General features: G+C 40.2%; 1 protein-coding gene across 3 annotated transcripts; it reads left to right on the top strand.

Moving 5' to 3' along the window:
* The first annotated feature begins 691 nt into the window (after window positions 1–691).
* LOC111271631 (4'-phosphopantetheine phosphatase) lies at window positions 692–14746 on the top strand. 3 transcript variants are annotated; one of them, XM_022852556.2, is made up of 10 exons: window positions 692–767; window positions 3754–4302; window positions 7520–7682; window positions 9526–9669; window positions 9867–10589; window positions 11327–11556; window positions 11875–12077; window positions 12394–12618; window positions 12994–13222; window positions 13711–14746. In XM_022852556.2, the coding sequence occupies exons 2-10, from the start codon at window positions 3839–3841 to the stop codon at window positions 13991–13993; spliced, it is 2664 nt and encodes an 887-aa protein (XP_022708291.1). In that variant the 5' UTR covers window positions 692–767; window positions 3754–3838; the 3' UTR covers window positions 13994–14746. The 3 variants fall into 3 exon arrangements, with proteins under 3 accessions (XP_022708291.1, XP_086829102.1, XP_022708290.1); XM_086972976.1 differs by lacking the exon at window positions 692–767 and adding an exon at window positions 783–871 and having other exon boundaries at window positions 3758–4302; XM_022852555.2 differs by lacking the exon at window positions 692–767 and adding an exon at window positions 1425–1517.
* Window positions 14747–17819: the final 3073 nt, after the last annotated feature.

Below are 17819 nucleotides of genomic sequence, written 5' to 3'. Positions count from 1 at the left end.
ACCGAAGCAGCAGTATTCAGTGGCATTGGCGTAATGAGTAGGGGTACAAAATTGTAGCACCGATCATTGGGCAGTCGGTCGGATCAGAGTATCTGCTGTTATCGTTAAATCTCGCATTGCGTATGTGGCGGTTCGGAGTCCGCCGGATGCGACACTAAATTCCTGGCCTGTGTCGCCTGTTGTTACGTGCGGCATCTCAGTCAGCCTCCCTGCAAAACTAACAGCAAGCGGCCGGTAAATTGGTTGCATTAGCAGTGGCAATTCAAGCCGCCTGGACAGGTCGGAGAGTCAAGCCATAGGTCGTTTCCCTAACACAACGTAATAAACGCCGACCACTCCAGTTAGGAATACGGGGTCGTTCAAGATCAGCTACTGCGGGTGACTGGTAGTGCAGCTCTCCGTAGTGTGTCGGACTCTTCGTGTTTGACGTTGTTATGATTATGTTACTATGATTACGATCATGTAGACAATGCGCGACGGTGGGATGTTCGAGCGTGTTTATTTATTTATCACCTGTGTGTATACAGGTGCTTATTGTGTAGGGAAAAACAGGACGAATAACACAAAGCAATTGAGAAATAATCGGCGGACTGAATAACGGGTTAATGAGCTGAGACTAATCGGAATCGTTAACGAGTGCGACGAGGTGGCGAAGCCCCGGTACGAGGTGCAGAGTAACCCTTAGTGCCCATGCAAATCCCGCGATACCGGAGACGACGACGACGACGACGACGACGACGACGACGACGACGACGACGACGACGACGGTCATTTTGCTAGCGGCAGTAGCGCGAATTTATTTCTTTCCAATGTCGCTAACAAGCAGCAGGAACAATGTGGATACAAGTGGTGTTAAACAGATCCTTCGCAAGTAGACTGCTTTCTTTGTCTCTGTAAACGATCGTGCTGGTTCCGGCGCATAATGCTGCTAAAATTGTTTACCTACATTTGGTTTTAGGTTTACAGTTGACGCCATTATTATTATTATTATTATTATTATTATTGATGATGATAACTGATAGCACCAGTTTAAGTGTCTTTCCATTCCAAGACACACGACAAGGGAAGGCTACTTCTAATCGATCCGTCGTAAAGATCAATTCATTTCAGTTTTTTATCTCAGTTCTTTCTGCGGTTGTCGGTCAGTGTCTATGCTCACCATCAGTCGGCGAATTTTGTGCTCGTACTTCGACTTCGGATCAGATCGATATGCTTCGAGCCCATGTTTGTTATGCGTGTGTATAGCGTTATCATAATCGTTCCGCGAATAGGTTGTGGTTAGTCAACTAATGAATGCACGAAAAGCTCAATAATAACAGTATTACTACTAATCGTTGTGGATCAGTGCGCAATTAAATCGCATAATTTTGCAGCATTTTCACAAGGTACGTGTTGTCGACGCTGCGGTACGTGGCTGTAAGCGGATACAGTGTCATAATATTGTCGCTTTTCCGGTTGAGCCTAAAGCGGATCAGCTGATCGGCTTGATGTAGTACGCGAATGGAAGCGGCGGCTAGGTAAATAGCTAACTACTGCAAAACGGGCCAAAGATATCGTTGGGAGGCACAATGTTAGTACTAGCGGCGACGAAAAAAGTAGCTCAAAAGTGTTCGACAAATCGAGAAGAGTCGACCACATGAAATATGAATGCATCTGATAGGGCAGCTAAACTAGTTGGATGATTGAAGACGGGGCGTGCGCTGTCATTAGTACAAAACGACAACTGGTAGCGTCTAGTCGATTGCCGGGCTGCACCAGGAAGTCAAATTGTACCGAGTACGTATGAATTGAAGCTACCCTTCTAGTCATAAAGTCCCGGGGCGCATAGATTTCATGTTTGAGTCCTGTTTAGCAACAGCAGGCAAATGGCCTCTCGTTGAGGTGCTTTGTTTCCTAAGGCGGAGTTGCTATCGTTAATGACAGCAGAGTATAGCTTCTACCTGTATCGGCGCTGACTACAATAAGAATAGCCGACAACTTTTCAACTGGGGGGAGGGGATGATTCTACCTAAGAAATTGCCCCATTTGTACCTCCGCCATCTCCACTACTGTTGCTACTGTTGTGTGTATAGTCGGAAAAACTTTCCTTTGTTTACAATTCGGACATCTTCAACGTTTAGGAGCCTGTAAATAAAATAAATGGTCCAGACGGTGATAATCATCCTAGACCTCTTACTTTTTTCTACGTAACGACTTGTTCAGAAGACAATAAGATTATCTATTGAACTGAAACCGACGAGTACTAAAACAACAACTGTCTATTCAAGGCATACCAGACGAGCTTGGTGGTTCTTAACAAATAATTAGGTGTCACGTATCTTATTCGAGCCTACTTAGAAGCTTGTATAAGATACCTACTGAACCTATCGAATGAACTCTACAGTAATCAAAGGGGAGTTTCGTATATCGATAAATGCCTAGGGGTGGTGCTAGCAAGACTTTTCAACAACAAACTTATCTACCTAACGAGTCATTAGGATTTCATAACGTCTCATGGGGGTTATTCCTATTAACTGTTTGCGTTCGACGAATCCTTGGGTGATTGAATGAACACTTGGTGCTCACACACCTCTATAATAATAATTCATAATCATATTAAGCTGCCATTGCACAGCAGTCTTCTGCCATAGCAGCAAGTGACATCTTGAGTAGAACATTGAATCTTTCGAAGTGTGCATTTTATTTCTATTCAATTTCTCCGTTTTATTATGCAACAATCGCTTTGTTTCCGGATCAGTTACTGCGGCACCCGCTGTACGTGGCCATCGAACGACCTGCAAACAGATACAACCATTTCTTGGGTTAGTTTTCCTACTGCGTGTTGATCATACAGGTACCACCACCTTGTGGTAGTCTCTCTCGCTGTCCGTGTTTTTCCGTCGGGTTCATCCCAGTTTATCGTTGAGTTAGTTGATTCGTGGCTGTTTCGAACATTCTTTTTATTAATAAGTGATTTAAGATTTAAGTGCAACCATCGATCGATCGATACTGCGGAATCGCGTATGAAAAGGTCACAGTTGTACATGGTATTCAGCTAATACAATATTCAAGACTACCCAGTACTACCTTCTCGCTCTCCGCATATATCATATGTATATAAAGCGCTCAAGGATAACAGCCCGTCCTGAAATGTAAGTAGCGGTTACAGCCCACCTACAGCGTGCGCGGTATCAATCGTTGTTGCTGATGCGGCAACGGGCAAAGGCCGTCGACACCATCACTCATCGAGAGAGAGAGAGAGAGAGAGAGAGAGAAAGAGAGACAATCATATTTTGAAAGCAATCATCAGTTTTACATTCTTTTCCGCGTCATTCGCAATTGGTTTCATCTGCTAATGCCGTCGGTTGATTTCCTATACCTCGAGTATTCTACAACGTTTGCAACGAGAATGAACATTGTAGCCAGTACAGCTTTTTGATTCTCTGTTAGTTTGTAAGTTTGGCAATTTTTACGTTCGCGCACTCGTTTCGACCGCTTTGGCCTTCGCGCCAGAAAGTAGTTGCTGCTCATGGTTAGAACTAAACAGAACTTCGGTTGCGCGAAAAGTTTTCCGTTGCCTTTTCTTTGCTGGGACAGGTGAACCGGCATTGTTCCACAAATCTACATATGTACACAGGGAGCTGAAATGGCAGTGTCTATAGATAGTTTATAGTGTCTAGGGCTATGCCGCTGTAGCTGTACCTAGCAGAGTTCGTCAGCGCTGCTAGAGATTGCTGACCTCTCTGTCGTTATCGTCTTTACTATTTACAACAGGCAGATACAGAGAGTTCCATTGTGTAAGCCAATTGTGCCAACGTCTGAATCGCTAGTAAGCCCTCATCACTGACAAGATTTCGCTATGTCTGGACAACGGGGAAAACAGCCGACCATACAGCCTGAGGATGACAAGGACGGGTTCCCGTCATTGCGTAAAACGCCCCTAAACCCGAATGCATTCAGTGTGCCGTTATTTCCAAATGTGCCGCTAAGTAGTGGGATGAACTCGCGGCTGCATTATCCGGTGCCGGACATGTTAAGCGATATTTCACCGCCATTCCATGCTGGGTCGCAAGCCCCGGGTTCGCCGAGTATTCAGAAACCCGATTACGAACTGCCATTGACAATTGCTGGTATTGAGAAGCAAAACGTGAAATGGATGGGTCTTGACGTCGGAGGCTCTCTAGCAAAGGTCGCTTATTTTGCGCAACCGCCCGTGAAAAAGCCAGATTACCTCCAACAGAGATATCTTGACAGCACCTTAAATCAACTTCATCTGGCTAAGTTCGATTCAAGTAAACTCGACGAATGCTTAAAGTTTATCAGGTGAGTAAATTTTACTGGTTTGCTTCAACGAGCAAAGTAACTAATAGTGTGTTATCATACAAATGTAGCTACATGTAAATATAAGCCAAGTCAAAAAGGTTTTCAAGTCTGAGCTTTTAGTTATTCTAAACTTTCCTTTATAGCACATATTGGGCAGTAGAATTGAATGAAACAATACATAAAAGTCGTAAAGGAACCTTTTTGTTACTTGTATTATTAGACCGCAGAACACAGGCAGAAACGTTGCATCAACGCGTCTTTCTGTCCTGAAGCCCAGCTGCTTGACTTCTCCTTAAGCAGAACTTAATTTGTATTACAAGTGGTTTTTGCGGGATGTTAAGGACCGTAACGAACGGTTGGTATACATATATATATACGTATATAAATATATGGTCTATGCTATACTCAACGGAAGCTTGAAGACTGTAGCTTATTGCGGTAGACAATGCGGTCATTTAGCGTCGTTGCCCTGATACGTCAAATATCAGAATCAATCTAAGGTACAAAAATGTGACGAAGCATTTCAGTCTTTGATTTATTTGTTCGTGTGGTCTATATGTAACTGCGCGAAATTTCTACGATCAGATATCAGTCAGATTAAGACTGTTGTAATTACCTGTACTATCCAAAATTAGTACGGATAGCTGCGACTTTGTTCTTCTTTTTCTGACATTGCGCTAATTTCTTTTAAAGTCTGTAGGTTTCTCGTATAGCAGTTTGTAACATTTATAGCATCAATATGGGTTACAACTACATTATCGTGTCTTCTTTGAATTTTTCTAAAATAGCAGTAAATGTATGTCTATTATTTCCACATGTGCAACATCAGCGCCCAATGGATTTCTATGATCCTAAATCTTGGTTTATCTATCTTTTTACAGCTATAGCATGGCCCACGTAATAGGTGATATGATGTAAATATTATGATATCATTGTAAGGAATATTATCCATTGGAAAGTGCGGCTAATCGATACTCAACGAATATGTATTACAACCGGCGTTTCGAAATTACAGTAGAATACCTTTGTGGTGTTGTTATAATTAAATGACGTTGACATGCCCACATGTCGTAAGCGCTGAGCGCTGCTCCAACCTCCCAAGTATTTTGGGAATTCTGGGATGTGAAAAGGGCAGCAGATCCTAACAGAAGGTTAAGAGAAGCTAACAATGAGATAGTATTAGGTAGGATTGCAAGAGATACGCTCGAAGCAGACCCTCATTGACTTATTCTGGTAGTTGTATGTCGGTTAGTCATTCTGTTATCTCGGTTGACCTTTGTAGGTCGATGGAAATTGTGTAACTAGGAAAACAGCTCGTTAAGACGTTCAGCGAGAGTAAAAACCCAGACACGAGTTTCCCGTGTTACTATGATTCGTCTCAGCTCAGCTCAGCTCATCTCATTAATTGTAGACTAAATTCAGATGTTACGAACTTCCTAAAATAATGTAGCAAAATTTCTTAAACGTTAAGTTATTATGGGCATAACGCGAAGAGATCTAGCAGCTTAGGCAGCAATGTTACAGGTTATGAAAGTCAAATCCAAATATATACTTGGTAAAGGTGCTCGTGCATAACTGTCTACATTGTTTTAAGTTAATGATCATTCGATGCAAGTAGGCCAATTAAATGTACCGATCAACTCTCTACTTTGTTGCAAACAAATAAACTAAGGTCTTGGAGTTTTATTAAACGCGGAATTATATTTTTTGAATGAAGGTCCGCAAAAATTGATACCTTAGGTCTGAGTTTTTGTATAAACTCAAGCGACTTAAATTCACACAGCGGTCGTGTGTCTGCGGTTCATTTTTTCTGCCGATTCCCGAGTTGTTTGTCGACCGTCTTTCTTCGGAAGTACCTTCAGGTAGCTGTCATCAAACCCAAACGGCCAGTTAGAGCGGTGGTATCGATACCAATTTCCAACTTGGAAAACCACTCTTGAGTAGTTTTTTTAGCGTCCAAGAGCCAAGTGCCCCGAGCTACTTCGCGTCAGCGAAATACATAGTATAATAGACTTTGAAAATGCACTTTGCCGCACCTAAAACATTCATTATTCAGAGTTAAAATCGCACTTAGCAAAAAGCCGTCACAGCTCACCGATAGCGTTTTTGGACCGTCTATCATAAGTAGACACCGAGTGATAGGTAGTGGGGAAGGGTAGGTTTTTAAAGCGTATAAACTTTTGTTTAATCTAATGTAGTGCTCTTCGATTTTATTTAGTGGGTCGAAAAGTGAATAAGCTCGAAAAATAATAAATATTCATCGCGAGTAGACGGAATTTGTTATTTTTATCGAACCTCTTACCATTTAATTGTAAGTTGATTAAGTATAATCGGAAAATAATAAAATCAAAAGATAATGTATATCGCGTGAAATTAATGCTTGGTGATAAAATTTCTGTTCATCGAAGACGAGAACCCGGATGGCCTCGATCGAGGACTGCTGAAAATACTAAGTCGAAGACCTGTAGCGAACCATCAGATACAATAATTTTAAGAACAGAAACTGAGTGGTTAAGGATTATAAAAGAGGTAACGAAACCTCAGGACTTCAAACCAGAGAATAAGCTACTGCGACCACTGAAGGTTTTGGACAAAATATAATAAGCTCCCTATCAGCTCATTATGATGTTTCTGGGGAGGCGTGTTATAAAATGTAGCGGAAGCATATAAGATGAAAAAGGGAATTTTTTTCCCATGAACTGAGTCCAGAAGAGATGAAAACACGTATAGTGCAGTTTAAAGATAATTTGTAGAACAATAACCAACACAAAGTACATCGTCTCCAAAGATGAGACACCGACAAGTCTTTGTCGCCCACCACAAAAAAGCAGCCTACAGAATGGTGTCAGACAAAGAGAAACATCTGTCTAACATGTAATAAGGCATTTTTGCTCTATCTCGTGCGCCTTGGATGTTGAGTTCCCGCCGTACTGTTCAGTACCCTAGGACAATCTGATATGATAGATACATTCGTATATATCCACCATAACTATGATACATAATAACAATTTCGTGCAAAATGCTTGTTTTGGTGGCTTCTGTTAGGATAAATATAGTAATAGATATTATCATTAAAAAAAATCGACAGTGTAGAAGTTAATGTACAATCATGTGCTATATTCTGTATAAGCGACGAAACGATCTTGATTTTGTAGTGTGGGGCAAACCATGCAAATAGACGCAAAACGTAACATGAGTTTCTTTTGTGCAATTTCAGACGAAAAGGCCTGTCAGAAATACATGCGACCGGCGGAGGTTCAATCGTGAACAAAGATAGAATGAAACAAGTGCTCACACGAACCTGTAAGCTTGTGCTCGAGGACGAAGTTAAATGCGTTGTAAAAGGGGCAAACTTTCTTCTAAAAAAAGTACCAAACGAGGTAAATTGTATATATGTTTGGTGTTACTAAAAAATGTTCTTTTACTTTCTTTTTTAAAGATAGATGAAGAAAGAAAGAAGATAATACTGACTGTTCTTAAGTTTACTGTGTGTCACAATTTTTGAGTTCTCGACTTAGGTCGATTGGGTTTTGCTTATTAAAGTAGCCAAAACGGTTTGAATTCTTCCGTTAAATCCTATCAAGTTCATCTTGAATCTTCGAGTAAGTCCTAACACCAACTTGGTGTGCATTATCTCGTGATAACTGTGGGACGTTTCCGAAATACAAGTGTATGAAAATTTATTTCATTTTGCTTTTATAAATTGCTTATCTTTTTTTTATGACACCATATACGAATAATCCGTACATTTAAGCTATCGCTTCTCGTGATGAACGCAGTAGGTTGTAGTAATCTGTTAGTTTATATTGACTTGTTGAAAAAGTATTAACCGTTTTGAGGCGAAACTGAAGTAAATATTTTTCGTATATCTAAAAATAAAATTATCGAACCAAATTATGTGCCATTCTGATTGGTAACCTCCTGCCATTTTTCTGATAACGCTATAATCCCGTCACAGTGGAGCTTAGGTAGCCTTACTTCATTAATTAGGTGATTTTTGCATTTCTACACTGAAACTAAGTTAACCCTATCAAGGCAGTTTTGCAGTGATCGAAACAGAGCACAACTTGATAGTACAAAACCCGGGCTGTATGGGGAATACATTTTCCACGCAGGTTCTTTGAATTTTGACTGGGTAGCTCAGTTTGTCCTGGTGGAAGACGACGCTTTATCTCTTTACTAGTTTCGGTTGATTTTTTCAAGGACTTGTTAACTGTGGGCAGTGGAGGTCGCCTCGCAACAACAACTCGTAATTCCTTTCCAGCTTTACTAAATACGTCATCACTACTTTCTTTAGCACCAGCCTGGACTTACTGTCGTTGATTAGTGCACGTTTTTTTACGTTTTTTTATTTGCGCATTCTTGTCGTATGTAATCCGTTTGTCATCACACGTGATCAACCGCTTTAGAAATGGCTAGATTTCATTGCGCTTCTGTAGAGTTTCGCAGATGAAGATAGCATCAAGTAAATTATTTTGTCAATTGGTGCTGCGCCAAACATCGAGGTTCTTTTGTAGCCAATTCTCTTTAAATTGTTTGAAACCGTTTGGTGGTGGATGCTTAGTCGTTCGCTGATGTCATGGCTACTCATACGGCCGTTCTACATCGCCCACATCAAAATTTCCAGAATAAAAAGCACAGGGCAACCTTTTTGCCATTCGTTTCCGTACCGCATATTCACTAGAGGGAGCCCACATTTTTTTATGGACTTGGGTGGCATTTGTGTCTTGATCGTAATATAGGGAGTTTTTGTAGAATTGTCACTTATCTCCTCTATCATAAGCCTAAGTAAAGGCATTCCAACAATTCTTGGTGAGTCCACTAATGCTTAAGCTCAGCTTCCAAGGGACACCAACGCCGAGCAAAGCGATTCATATTATCTGAGATACTATTCAATGCCATTTAGCTAGAAGAATGGTTAATACTTTTTTTTTTTTTTTTATCAACCCGATATTATTACACTTGGAATGTCAGGATACATTTGAAGTATTTTACATTCTTGGTATATCCGATTTGTTTTGAATCTAAGTGCAATCTATAGGTAGGTATCGGGATTGCTCGAATTAGTTAATTATTGTAGCTGTTTTAACTTACTGTCAACATCATCAGATTTTGAATGGCTACCATATACAATTTCTTCTAGTCTATCCAGCGTTATGCGAGTTTATTCAATAAACACGGTATAATCAGTGCGCATGATTTCCATCTTTTATGTATTTGCAGGTATTCAAAAAGTCGACCGATTCGGAAAGTCAACGTTGCACTGCAGAAAATAGCTTGGATTGCGTGTTTCCAATAAATGAACCAACGTGCGACCCATTTCCTTATCTACTTGTACATATTGCGTCCGGTGTCTCCGTTGTAAAGGTACTCTTCATCGAGAAATTTTAGAGAGCAGTTGTCATTTTAACTACGTTTATCCATATATTTATCAAAAGAGTTTTTGCATTTGTGTAGGCATTGAACACGTTGCTATCGGGGTCGACATTATATTTATACTATTACATTATATAAGAAAATATTTTAATAATCCTTTGGTTGAATTTTGCGTTTTGCGTTCGCAGGTCGAGTCAGAGACCCAGTTCGAGCGAGTGGGGAGTTCTACGCTGGGCGGTTCGTCATTCTGGGGTTTAGGGTCGTTATTGACTGGAGCAGAGGATTTTGGTGAGTTGTGTGGCCTAGTTGAAGCGGATCAACGTATAGGGACAACGTACAACATTGAACGAATCTATGGAAGTGACCACAAGAATATCTCAAGTTCATTGGAGCGTTCCCCAGGAAGTACTCCGAAATTTACCCACCTCGTTCCGAATGCGGAGGGCGCTCCACAGGAAACACAAATACCAACTTCAGTTAAACCGGACACGTGTGGCGATGACCTAAAGCTCGAGGATAATGTTTCTCGCAGTGAACTGGCCATGTCACTTTTGCGTATGATTTCCAGCGATATCGCTCAGTTGGCAAGTCTGTACGCGTTGTCGCAAGAGATCAAACGGGTCTATTTTACTGGTTATTTTTTGCGTTCCCGGCCAATGTCTATACATCTGCTTCGAAGTGCTCTTCACTATTGGTCAAAAGAGCAGGTTGAACCACATTTTTTCCGGCACGAAGGTTATTTAGGAGCGATTGGAGCACTTAGTGCTTGTGTGGACGCTGATGCTGATACCGATGAGCAGAAACACTTTCACATGGCTTCCTGGGAAGAGAACTATGCTTGCAGTGCATTGCCAGACGAACCGCTCGGAGTGCAAAGTCATGTTGCATTCGACCGAATCGACTGTGCTCTGGTGAGTTTCATTATCAATATTGAGACCTGTAGGGAAATTTAATTCCCTACCGTTCTCAGTTCATGTCCTAGTGTCCCAAAGACGATGACATTTGGACAGGAAACAAAATTATACCAGTGGATGCTACCGCGGAACGTAAAATCCTTATCCAGACAGAAGTTGACGCCAACGAAATGAATATCAGTAGTTAATATACAAGTTGTGCCTTTGTGGACGGTAATCATGTTCTAAAAAGTGGTTCATTTTTTTTCGAAAAAATATTCGGCGAAATACAATAGCAGCAGCGACTTTCTTTATCCCGATTTGTTAATATAATTTAATAACTAATACACTGAGCTCGATCAAAACAAGTGTGTCTTTATGTATGATTCTGAAATACAAACATATCGTTACATACCAAATGTATCTGACACCTTATTCGTTTGTTTTGGATTTTTCTCTTTTTAGAGATCCTAATCCTTTAATTTTTCAACGTTCAATTCACAGCTGGAATGTACCTTCGCGTGCAGCAAGCCTATTTTACACTGAACAAAAAATGTAAATCTCTTCCTCTCAGATCATTTATAATAACTTAGTTTTCTCTGTATGAGTGACCCGTCTTCAGTTTTTTCATCATTGTTTCTTGATACAGGATACAGAACCAATCTTTTCAGATTCAGAATCAGAACCAAACGAACTTCCAAAATAACAACAAGCGTTCCAGGTAATTTAACCGGAGCGATGAAAACGATTTTCAGGTGATTTGTCCGTTGTTGGCGACCCCCGATATTTATGTTCCGGATAGAGAGGACTTGGTGGAAAATGGTCAGGCTCGCGAGTACTGGTTGACCACACTGTGGAAAAGTATGGATAGTGTTTGTGCGAAAGCAGCCAGAAGTTGGCCCGACATGCCACACGTGACCACCAAGTCTAATGTAGCGATGCTTCGATACCGACAAATAATTGAGTACCTGTGGCAACATCCCTCGTATGTTATTAGCACACGACTCTGTTTATGTATATTAAAGGACAAAATTAAATAAAAAAACTTTCTATATCTTCTTGAAGCCGTTGCGTATATAAGAAGATCTTATAGAGCTTGTGCCAATTACTTTGTTTAGTTATAGGTGTCAGAAGATTTAATATAGAGAAAGTTCTCTTTCTCTTTAACAGTAACATCTTTCAATATGTTAGATTTTCTTCATATATCATAATTCTTAGACAAAATTGGCTTTTCGGACATTGCATAAGCAGCGTTCTTTATCTGGTTTATTGTTATTTCTCTAATTGATGATGATCTTTTCAGCACTTTCGGACCTTTGTCGGTACGTAGCCTTCTCGACATGCGAGAGCAGTGTTTAGTCCAGTGTGGATTCGTGGATCCGTTTATGAAAGAAAAAAAACAAGAAGTTACGGAAGCGTTGAGCCTATTGTCAACATTGGTACGAGGGCTTGATAATCAAGATGTGGAAGAGCGATGGAACAATTTGACTCTCGGAATTCTGCAAGGTAGTCAGGTCGTCAGAAGCTCGTTATAATTTGTATGAACTTAATGTGAAGTGGCTTGGATTCATATACGTAAATGTTGAGTTCTAATCTTTGATTGGACGCCTGATACGATGGTACTGCAGTTACAGGCATACAGCTTGAAATATGTATCATACATTGATATTTAATAATTTAGCACAGTTGTAGATGTGCATCAGTACAATACGGCCGTGTATACTCCGCCGTGTGCGCGTTTAAATAGTACTGCGATAAGTTCGATAAACTCACATTGCAAGTGCATTGTTTTCATTTTTCCGAATACTTTGCCTCCAAGTAGGAAACGTTTTCGACTATGGAGCACAAGCTGTTGTCAATGAGCGGCGGGAGGCTCAAGAGCAGAATATTCACTTCGGGTTTGCCAACGTTCGCGACAGAATACAAATGGCGAAATGTGTTCAGGGAAGCCGAGCTGCTTGGATATCCCGAATGAAAGACAATGCTGCTCCGCCCTATCGACGAGTCGCTATCTTCATTGATAACTGTGGATTCGACCTTGTACTTGGTACAAGTTAGCCCAATCTTGCACGAACCAGATGATGACTCTCCTTTTTGAAAGTTAAATTAAAAAAACAAGTTTATTTTAACTCAGAAAAAAGGACAGATTGTTAAAAACAAAAACAGGACAGGAAAAAAAAACGTTTCCTGTACTATCTCTTATCAAAAGGAAGCACGTTGCTCTGAGCTTCGGTATTTCTTTATTATTAAATAGCCAATTATGGAAATGGAAAGCATAATAGACTTGTTTTATGAGTAACTAAATACCTGCTCTACATTTCTCTGTTTGTTGCTGTCGTTAAAATCAACATAAATTCGTTCAAAAGAAAAGATATTCGTTAGTTAAAACTACCTGTTTTCCGCTTCTTGACCACTTCTGCAGGGGTAATACCGTTCGCACGTGAACTGCTGAAATGCCAACAGACCTCAGTGATACTTTGTGCCAATTCACGACCTGCTCTTAACGACGTCACCATTGAAGAGCTGAAAATCATCTCGCCCCAAATAGCTGTGGTGGATCAGTTGTGGCGACAAGCCGTGGAAGAGGGACGGCTCGAACTCGTCGATTCTGGTCAGGGCTCGCCGTGTTTAGATCTCACACGGATTAACAGGTTAATCATATGCTTGTTTTATACGTACACCCAACAACGTATGCACTGACTTGTAGCGCTTTCTGAAATGTCACATTATCTGTAATTCACTTTGTGTATTACATTTTACTTTGAAATTAGATTTTTCATTAACAAAGGTTGTATAATATGTGTCGTTTAGGGAATATTTAATTGATTGTTTCAATATGCTCATAATGATCAGTATGGTGGACTGTGTGTCTTGCTGATGCTAAGTCATTTTTAAAAAAATTATCATTGGAAACGCTTTATTAGATAAGCACTCTTGGGTTTCTACCTCATGTAATTAATTTATGCCGCTAACGTAGTAACGTCAACCTGATACGCTTAAAGAGGAAAATTAAAGAAAGTTTTTCGCGCTATTGGCTATATAGGTCCTGTAAACAAAAAAAAAAAATTAGTTTTTTCTGAGTCGGTTTTAATTTCCTTGTATTTGATATTTTTCATGTTCGTTAACATCCGTGTATTAGCTATACTGCTGAAACGCTGGCCGATTGTGACCTGCTCATCATCGAAGGCATGGGTCGCGCAATACATACTAACTATCTACTTAGTGACGCCTACGAGAAACGTACCTCAGAGTATCTGAGAATGCGGACGGATTTCACATGCGATTCAATACGCGCTGCTGTGTTGAAGACACCTTTCGTGGCTGAAAGCCTCGGTGGTCGAATATATGACTATGTTTTCTATTTTACCGAGGGCCAAGTACGAAGCAAAGAGGACACTGAAGTTAAGCGCAGCACTAGATAAGCGTTTTTACCTGTGTACTATTGACACTTCCCTTTTAATGGACACTTATAAAAAAAAACCTAATGCCCTTCAGTCGCCTGAGGCAAAGACGATGTCGCTAGATGAGCTCATCTGTAACCGTAAAGAGCACGAAGAAGCTGAGGCTGAAGGGCAATACAAGTAGTAAAAACAGAAGCTTCTGTGAATCGCTTCGGCGGTGCAAGCAGTGCAAATGTACATATAAGGATTAATGACATATGAAATGCGTTAAACAAGTCCATACGAAACAGTACACGTGACAATAAGATTCTGTGGGGTAACAGCAAAAAATGGCATTTGACGTTGAAGACAATACAGAACGTGCATGATAAACAGAGGGCGCCGTCGAGTACATAAATACCTAATAAGTAGTTAATGAGGGTAATTCATTAACAATCACTAAAACTGGAGCAAGGTCTTGGCGGGGCTGTGATCCTGGTTGTAGTCTTGAGGGCAATGAGGAGTAAGCTTATACGAAAAGACTGGCTGTTATCGCTCGGAGAAAAGTGTATATATATGATCGTAATGTTGAAGTGCACAGTGGGCAAAAGATAACGGATGAATTTATTGGGATGAAAACGAGGAGATAATCGTAGTGCTTTATAGGCATACATGAAAAGAAGCAATTGTATAAAAAATAAAACAAAAAGATGGTGATTAACAGAATATAAACTAATGATAATATATTGTTGACTCTATGCTAAAAATAAAATGGCGTATTTTTATTTATTTGAATTAGAGAAATTTTCAAGCGTTTAAAATTGCTTAGCATGTACATCGTATGCTATTACAAAAAAAAAAAGAAATACAATTTGGATTATTGATATATGGCATATAAATATATAGAAATCTCTGTGTTAGACAACAATAATCTATGAAGGCTTCGAAACAAAAAGATGACCCGCAAACCTTGAAGTTCTATTGGTCTCTAGAATAAACTCATGTGGGAATCAATTAACGCATATTTGCCTGGAGCTGGTCTGCATAAAAAATTCACATGTGGCTACAGTATGCTATTGTTTATTTTAGCATTAGAATAGCTTTCTTGAAAGTAATAGGGTGTTGATGTATTTAGGGAGACTAGAAAATACGTAGTGAAACGCAGATAGCACTGGCTAATTAAATTAATAATTACACGTCAGGTACCAGTAATAATTCTATGGGTGTTGACTTTAAACGCAACGTAAGTATTAAGCATATATATATATATATATATATATATATATATATATATATGCTTTTGCATGTAAAACGTTCTACTTTATTTGTTTGTATCTGTCCTATGTTCAACTTCAATTAAATATAGTCTTTAAGAACACAAAAGGGTTCACGGAACTGAACGCAACTTTGAGAGTCACGTAACGGGTTATATAATCATCCAATCGCAGAAATTACTAGAGTAATAAATCAGTTGGCACCAATAATCTTAAGAGACGTATCTTGGGTATATCCCTGTGATGTATTCCAAATCAGCCCTTCATACCCAAAACCCTGGGCAGAAGAGAAAACGATAATTTTTTCGCGAACCGCTGTGGATGGCTGCAGAGTTTTAGAAAAAGCTTAACACCACAGTTAATGACAATAATGCTGTGAAGAACGAACGAATGAATTTTTTGACGTTATCTAATCCAAATTATCCTCTATACCCGTTGTGCTAAGAATGGCACACTTGTATAACCTCGCGCTGCTTTATATCGCACGTTCTCTGCATAATAACGTTACATTCAAATCTTCACAATTTCGAGATGTGCGTTTAAAACAGCGTAAGGTGCCCAAATGTGTCGTGCCTGCGTCAAACACGCCCGGTTCATACTAATGAGACCAATTGTTCGCAGTCATTTATCCTGGCTCTGGCCTTTTTCTGCGCTAAAGCGTGTAGCATAGTTCTTGGAGACGGTTTATATTTCGATTCGAATTTATTCATACAATAACTTTTCTATTACATTGCTTGTATGTTACATCTTCTTTTGAAATGGTTGGAAGCCAGCAGGAATTGTCATTTGGGACTCCGTCAACGACATACACTATACGACAAGGGTAGTGACAACTACCAGAGACATTTTGGAGTGCAACCGACATCGGCCTCTTTATCATCCCTAATCTATATCATTAGAGCGGCATTAGCGGTAGAAACCTTAAAATAGGATTTGGGCCGATACAAACCTCAATAGGTTGTTGGCTAATATGGCATAGACATAGATTCCCGTCGACTCAGTCTGTCTATCTATTAATGAATCGACCCTTAGAGATACGTTTCGAAAATGTTATATCGCACCATATTTGTGCTTAATTAACTAGTATGGTGGCCACTTGACCTTAAGGATGTCGAAGCGAAACAGGTTAGCTGTTAGGTTAGGTTCTATCTATCTATTTATCTATCTATCTAGCTTGCCAGTATTTGGCAAAATATTTAACTGGGTTTTAGCAGTTTTTGTGTGTCTAGAAGAACTCTACCTCTGACGTGTTAGCATCGGCTTACCAGCACCATTTGTAAGCCTATGGTAAAGCTAATGATTTATTTAAAAAGTTTCGTATTGTACTACACAGACTATAGACCGCATAAGTGATTGCGAAAACTGCTGCTGTAGAAAACAGAAGGCTTCATGAAACTTCGTTGAACCGAGTTACGCCCTGTAAAATTAAAGACTGTCTGTAGTTAACCGCTCACCATCTTTAATTTAATAGGGATGGAGTTTTTGTTCGCCCTAAACACGATTCTCACGCGACGCAGAAATTGTCTTTCTTTGATTTGTCGATTTGGTCGTAGCAATGTAGAAGAGACCTGCTCCCTTTCACCCGTGTACACTCCCCCTTTTCAAGTGAAAGTTATTAATGAAGACGCACACCCTCACTATGGTGGTTGAAAACCGCCATCGCGAAATACCCGCGTCACAGAGAGAAGGCTTATGCTACCGGCCCCTTACCCTCGTCTATCATGGACCAACAATGAGAGGTCTGTCTAATATACTTGGCTACACGTGGCGGTCTTAGTCCGAAACCGGCCGTACACACATATTGTTTCTTTTTTAAGTGAATTATTTAAAGCAATGCTTTACGGCAGTAACAGCGAAAGTAATACTTTAGACATTTAGCGAAATGGAAGATACGATTTTCTCCAATGTTAAACGACGCGCGGCGAAACGGCAAAAGTTCTAAATCTAAAAAATTCAACCCTCAAAGGGTATCCTAGTGATTGAGCAACATAGGAGATCGTCGAATTAAATGTATTAGCCACATGTAAGTGGTAGCCTGACAAAGCTTTGTACATTGCATCGTTACGTTTACAACTGAATTTTTACTCTTTTTCGAACTTCGTTATCTGGAGCCACACCAGGCCTCACTTCGAACAAAGGTTTTTGTTTGAAGTTTCCGTTGTTCAGTCACATTCAGGTATGAGACAACTTCACTTTCTACTCAAAGGCCTACTGCCTGCCGAACAATACAGACTGCGGTATCAGAGTAATATTGGCTTGGGCCTTTAAAGGATTGTACTGGCCGTTTTTGTGGCGGTCTACACAGACCGGTCGACAGGCGCCTTTATGTGTGGCAGTAGAGTAATATTTACTAGTAACAAACCGAATCGAATTGTGCCGGGCTTCCTTAGGGTGCCTACCTGTGTTTCGCAACCAGACGTCGCCTACGAAACTGTACGCACACCTTTACCACCCAGATACGATTCTAAGTAGTTTTAACTTTCGAAGTTCAGCTTTTTATCGCCAGCTACCAGGCTTGTTGAGTTAATCTTGCTTTTCGTTTTTAACAAAGCATCGTTCTACGCGCGTCACTAAATATGAATTTTCGATGACTT

This window comes from Varroa jacobsoni, unplaced genomic scaffold (genome assembly GCF_002532875.2).
Source record: "Varroa jacobsoni isolate VJ856 unplaced genomic scaffold, vjacob_1.0 contig00813, whole genome shotgun sequence".
In the NCBI taxonomy this organism is placed as follows: Eukaryota; Metazoa; Arthropoda; class Arachnida; order Mesostigmata; family Varroidae; genus Varroa; species Varroa jacobsoni.
The sequence above is the reverse complement of the archived record's forward strand: the minus strand, read 5'-3'. Positions and strand labels throughout refer to the sequence as shown.

Coding starts and splice junctions, on each gene's coding strand:
- LOC111271631 (XM_022852556.2), top strand. CDS start 3,839: ATGTCTGGACAACGGGGAAAACAGCCGACCATACAGCCTGAGGATGAC. Junction 4,303..7,519: donor GAATGCTTAAAGTTTATCAG/GTGAGTAAATTT, acceptor GTGCAATTTCAG/ACGAAAAGGCCTGTCAGAAA. Junction 11,557..11,874: donor TACCTGTGGCAACATCCCTC/GTATGTTATTAG, acceptor TGATCTTTTCAG/CACTTTCGGACCTTTGTCGG.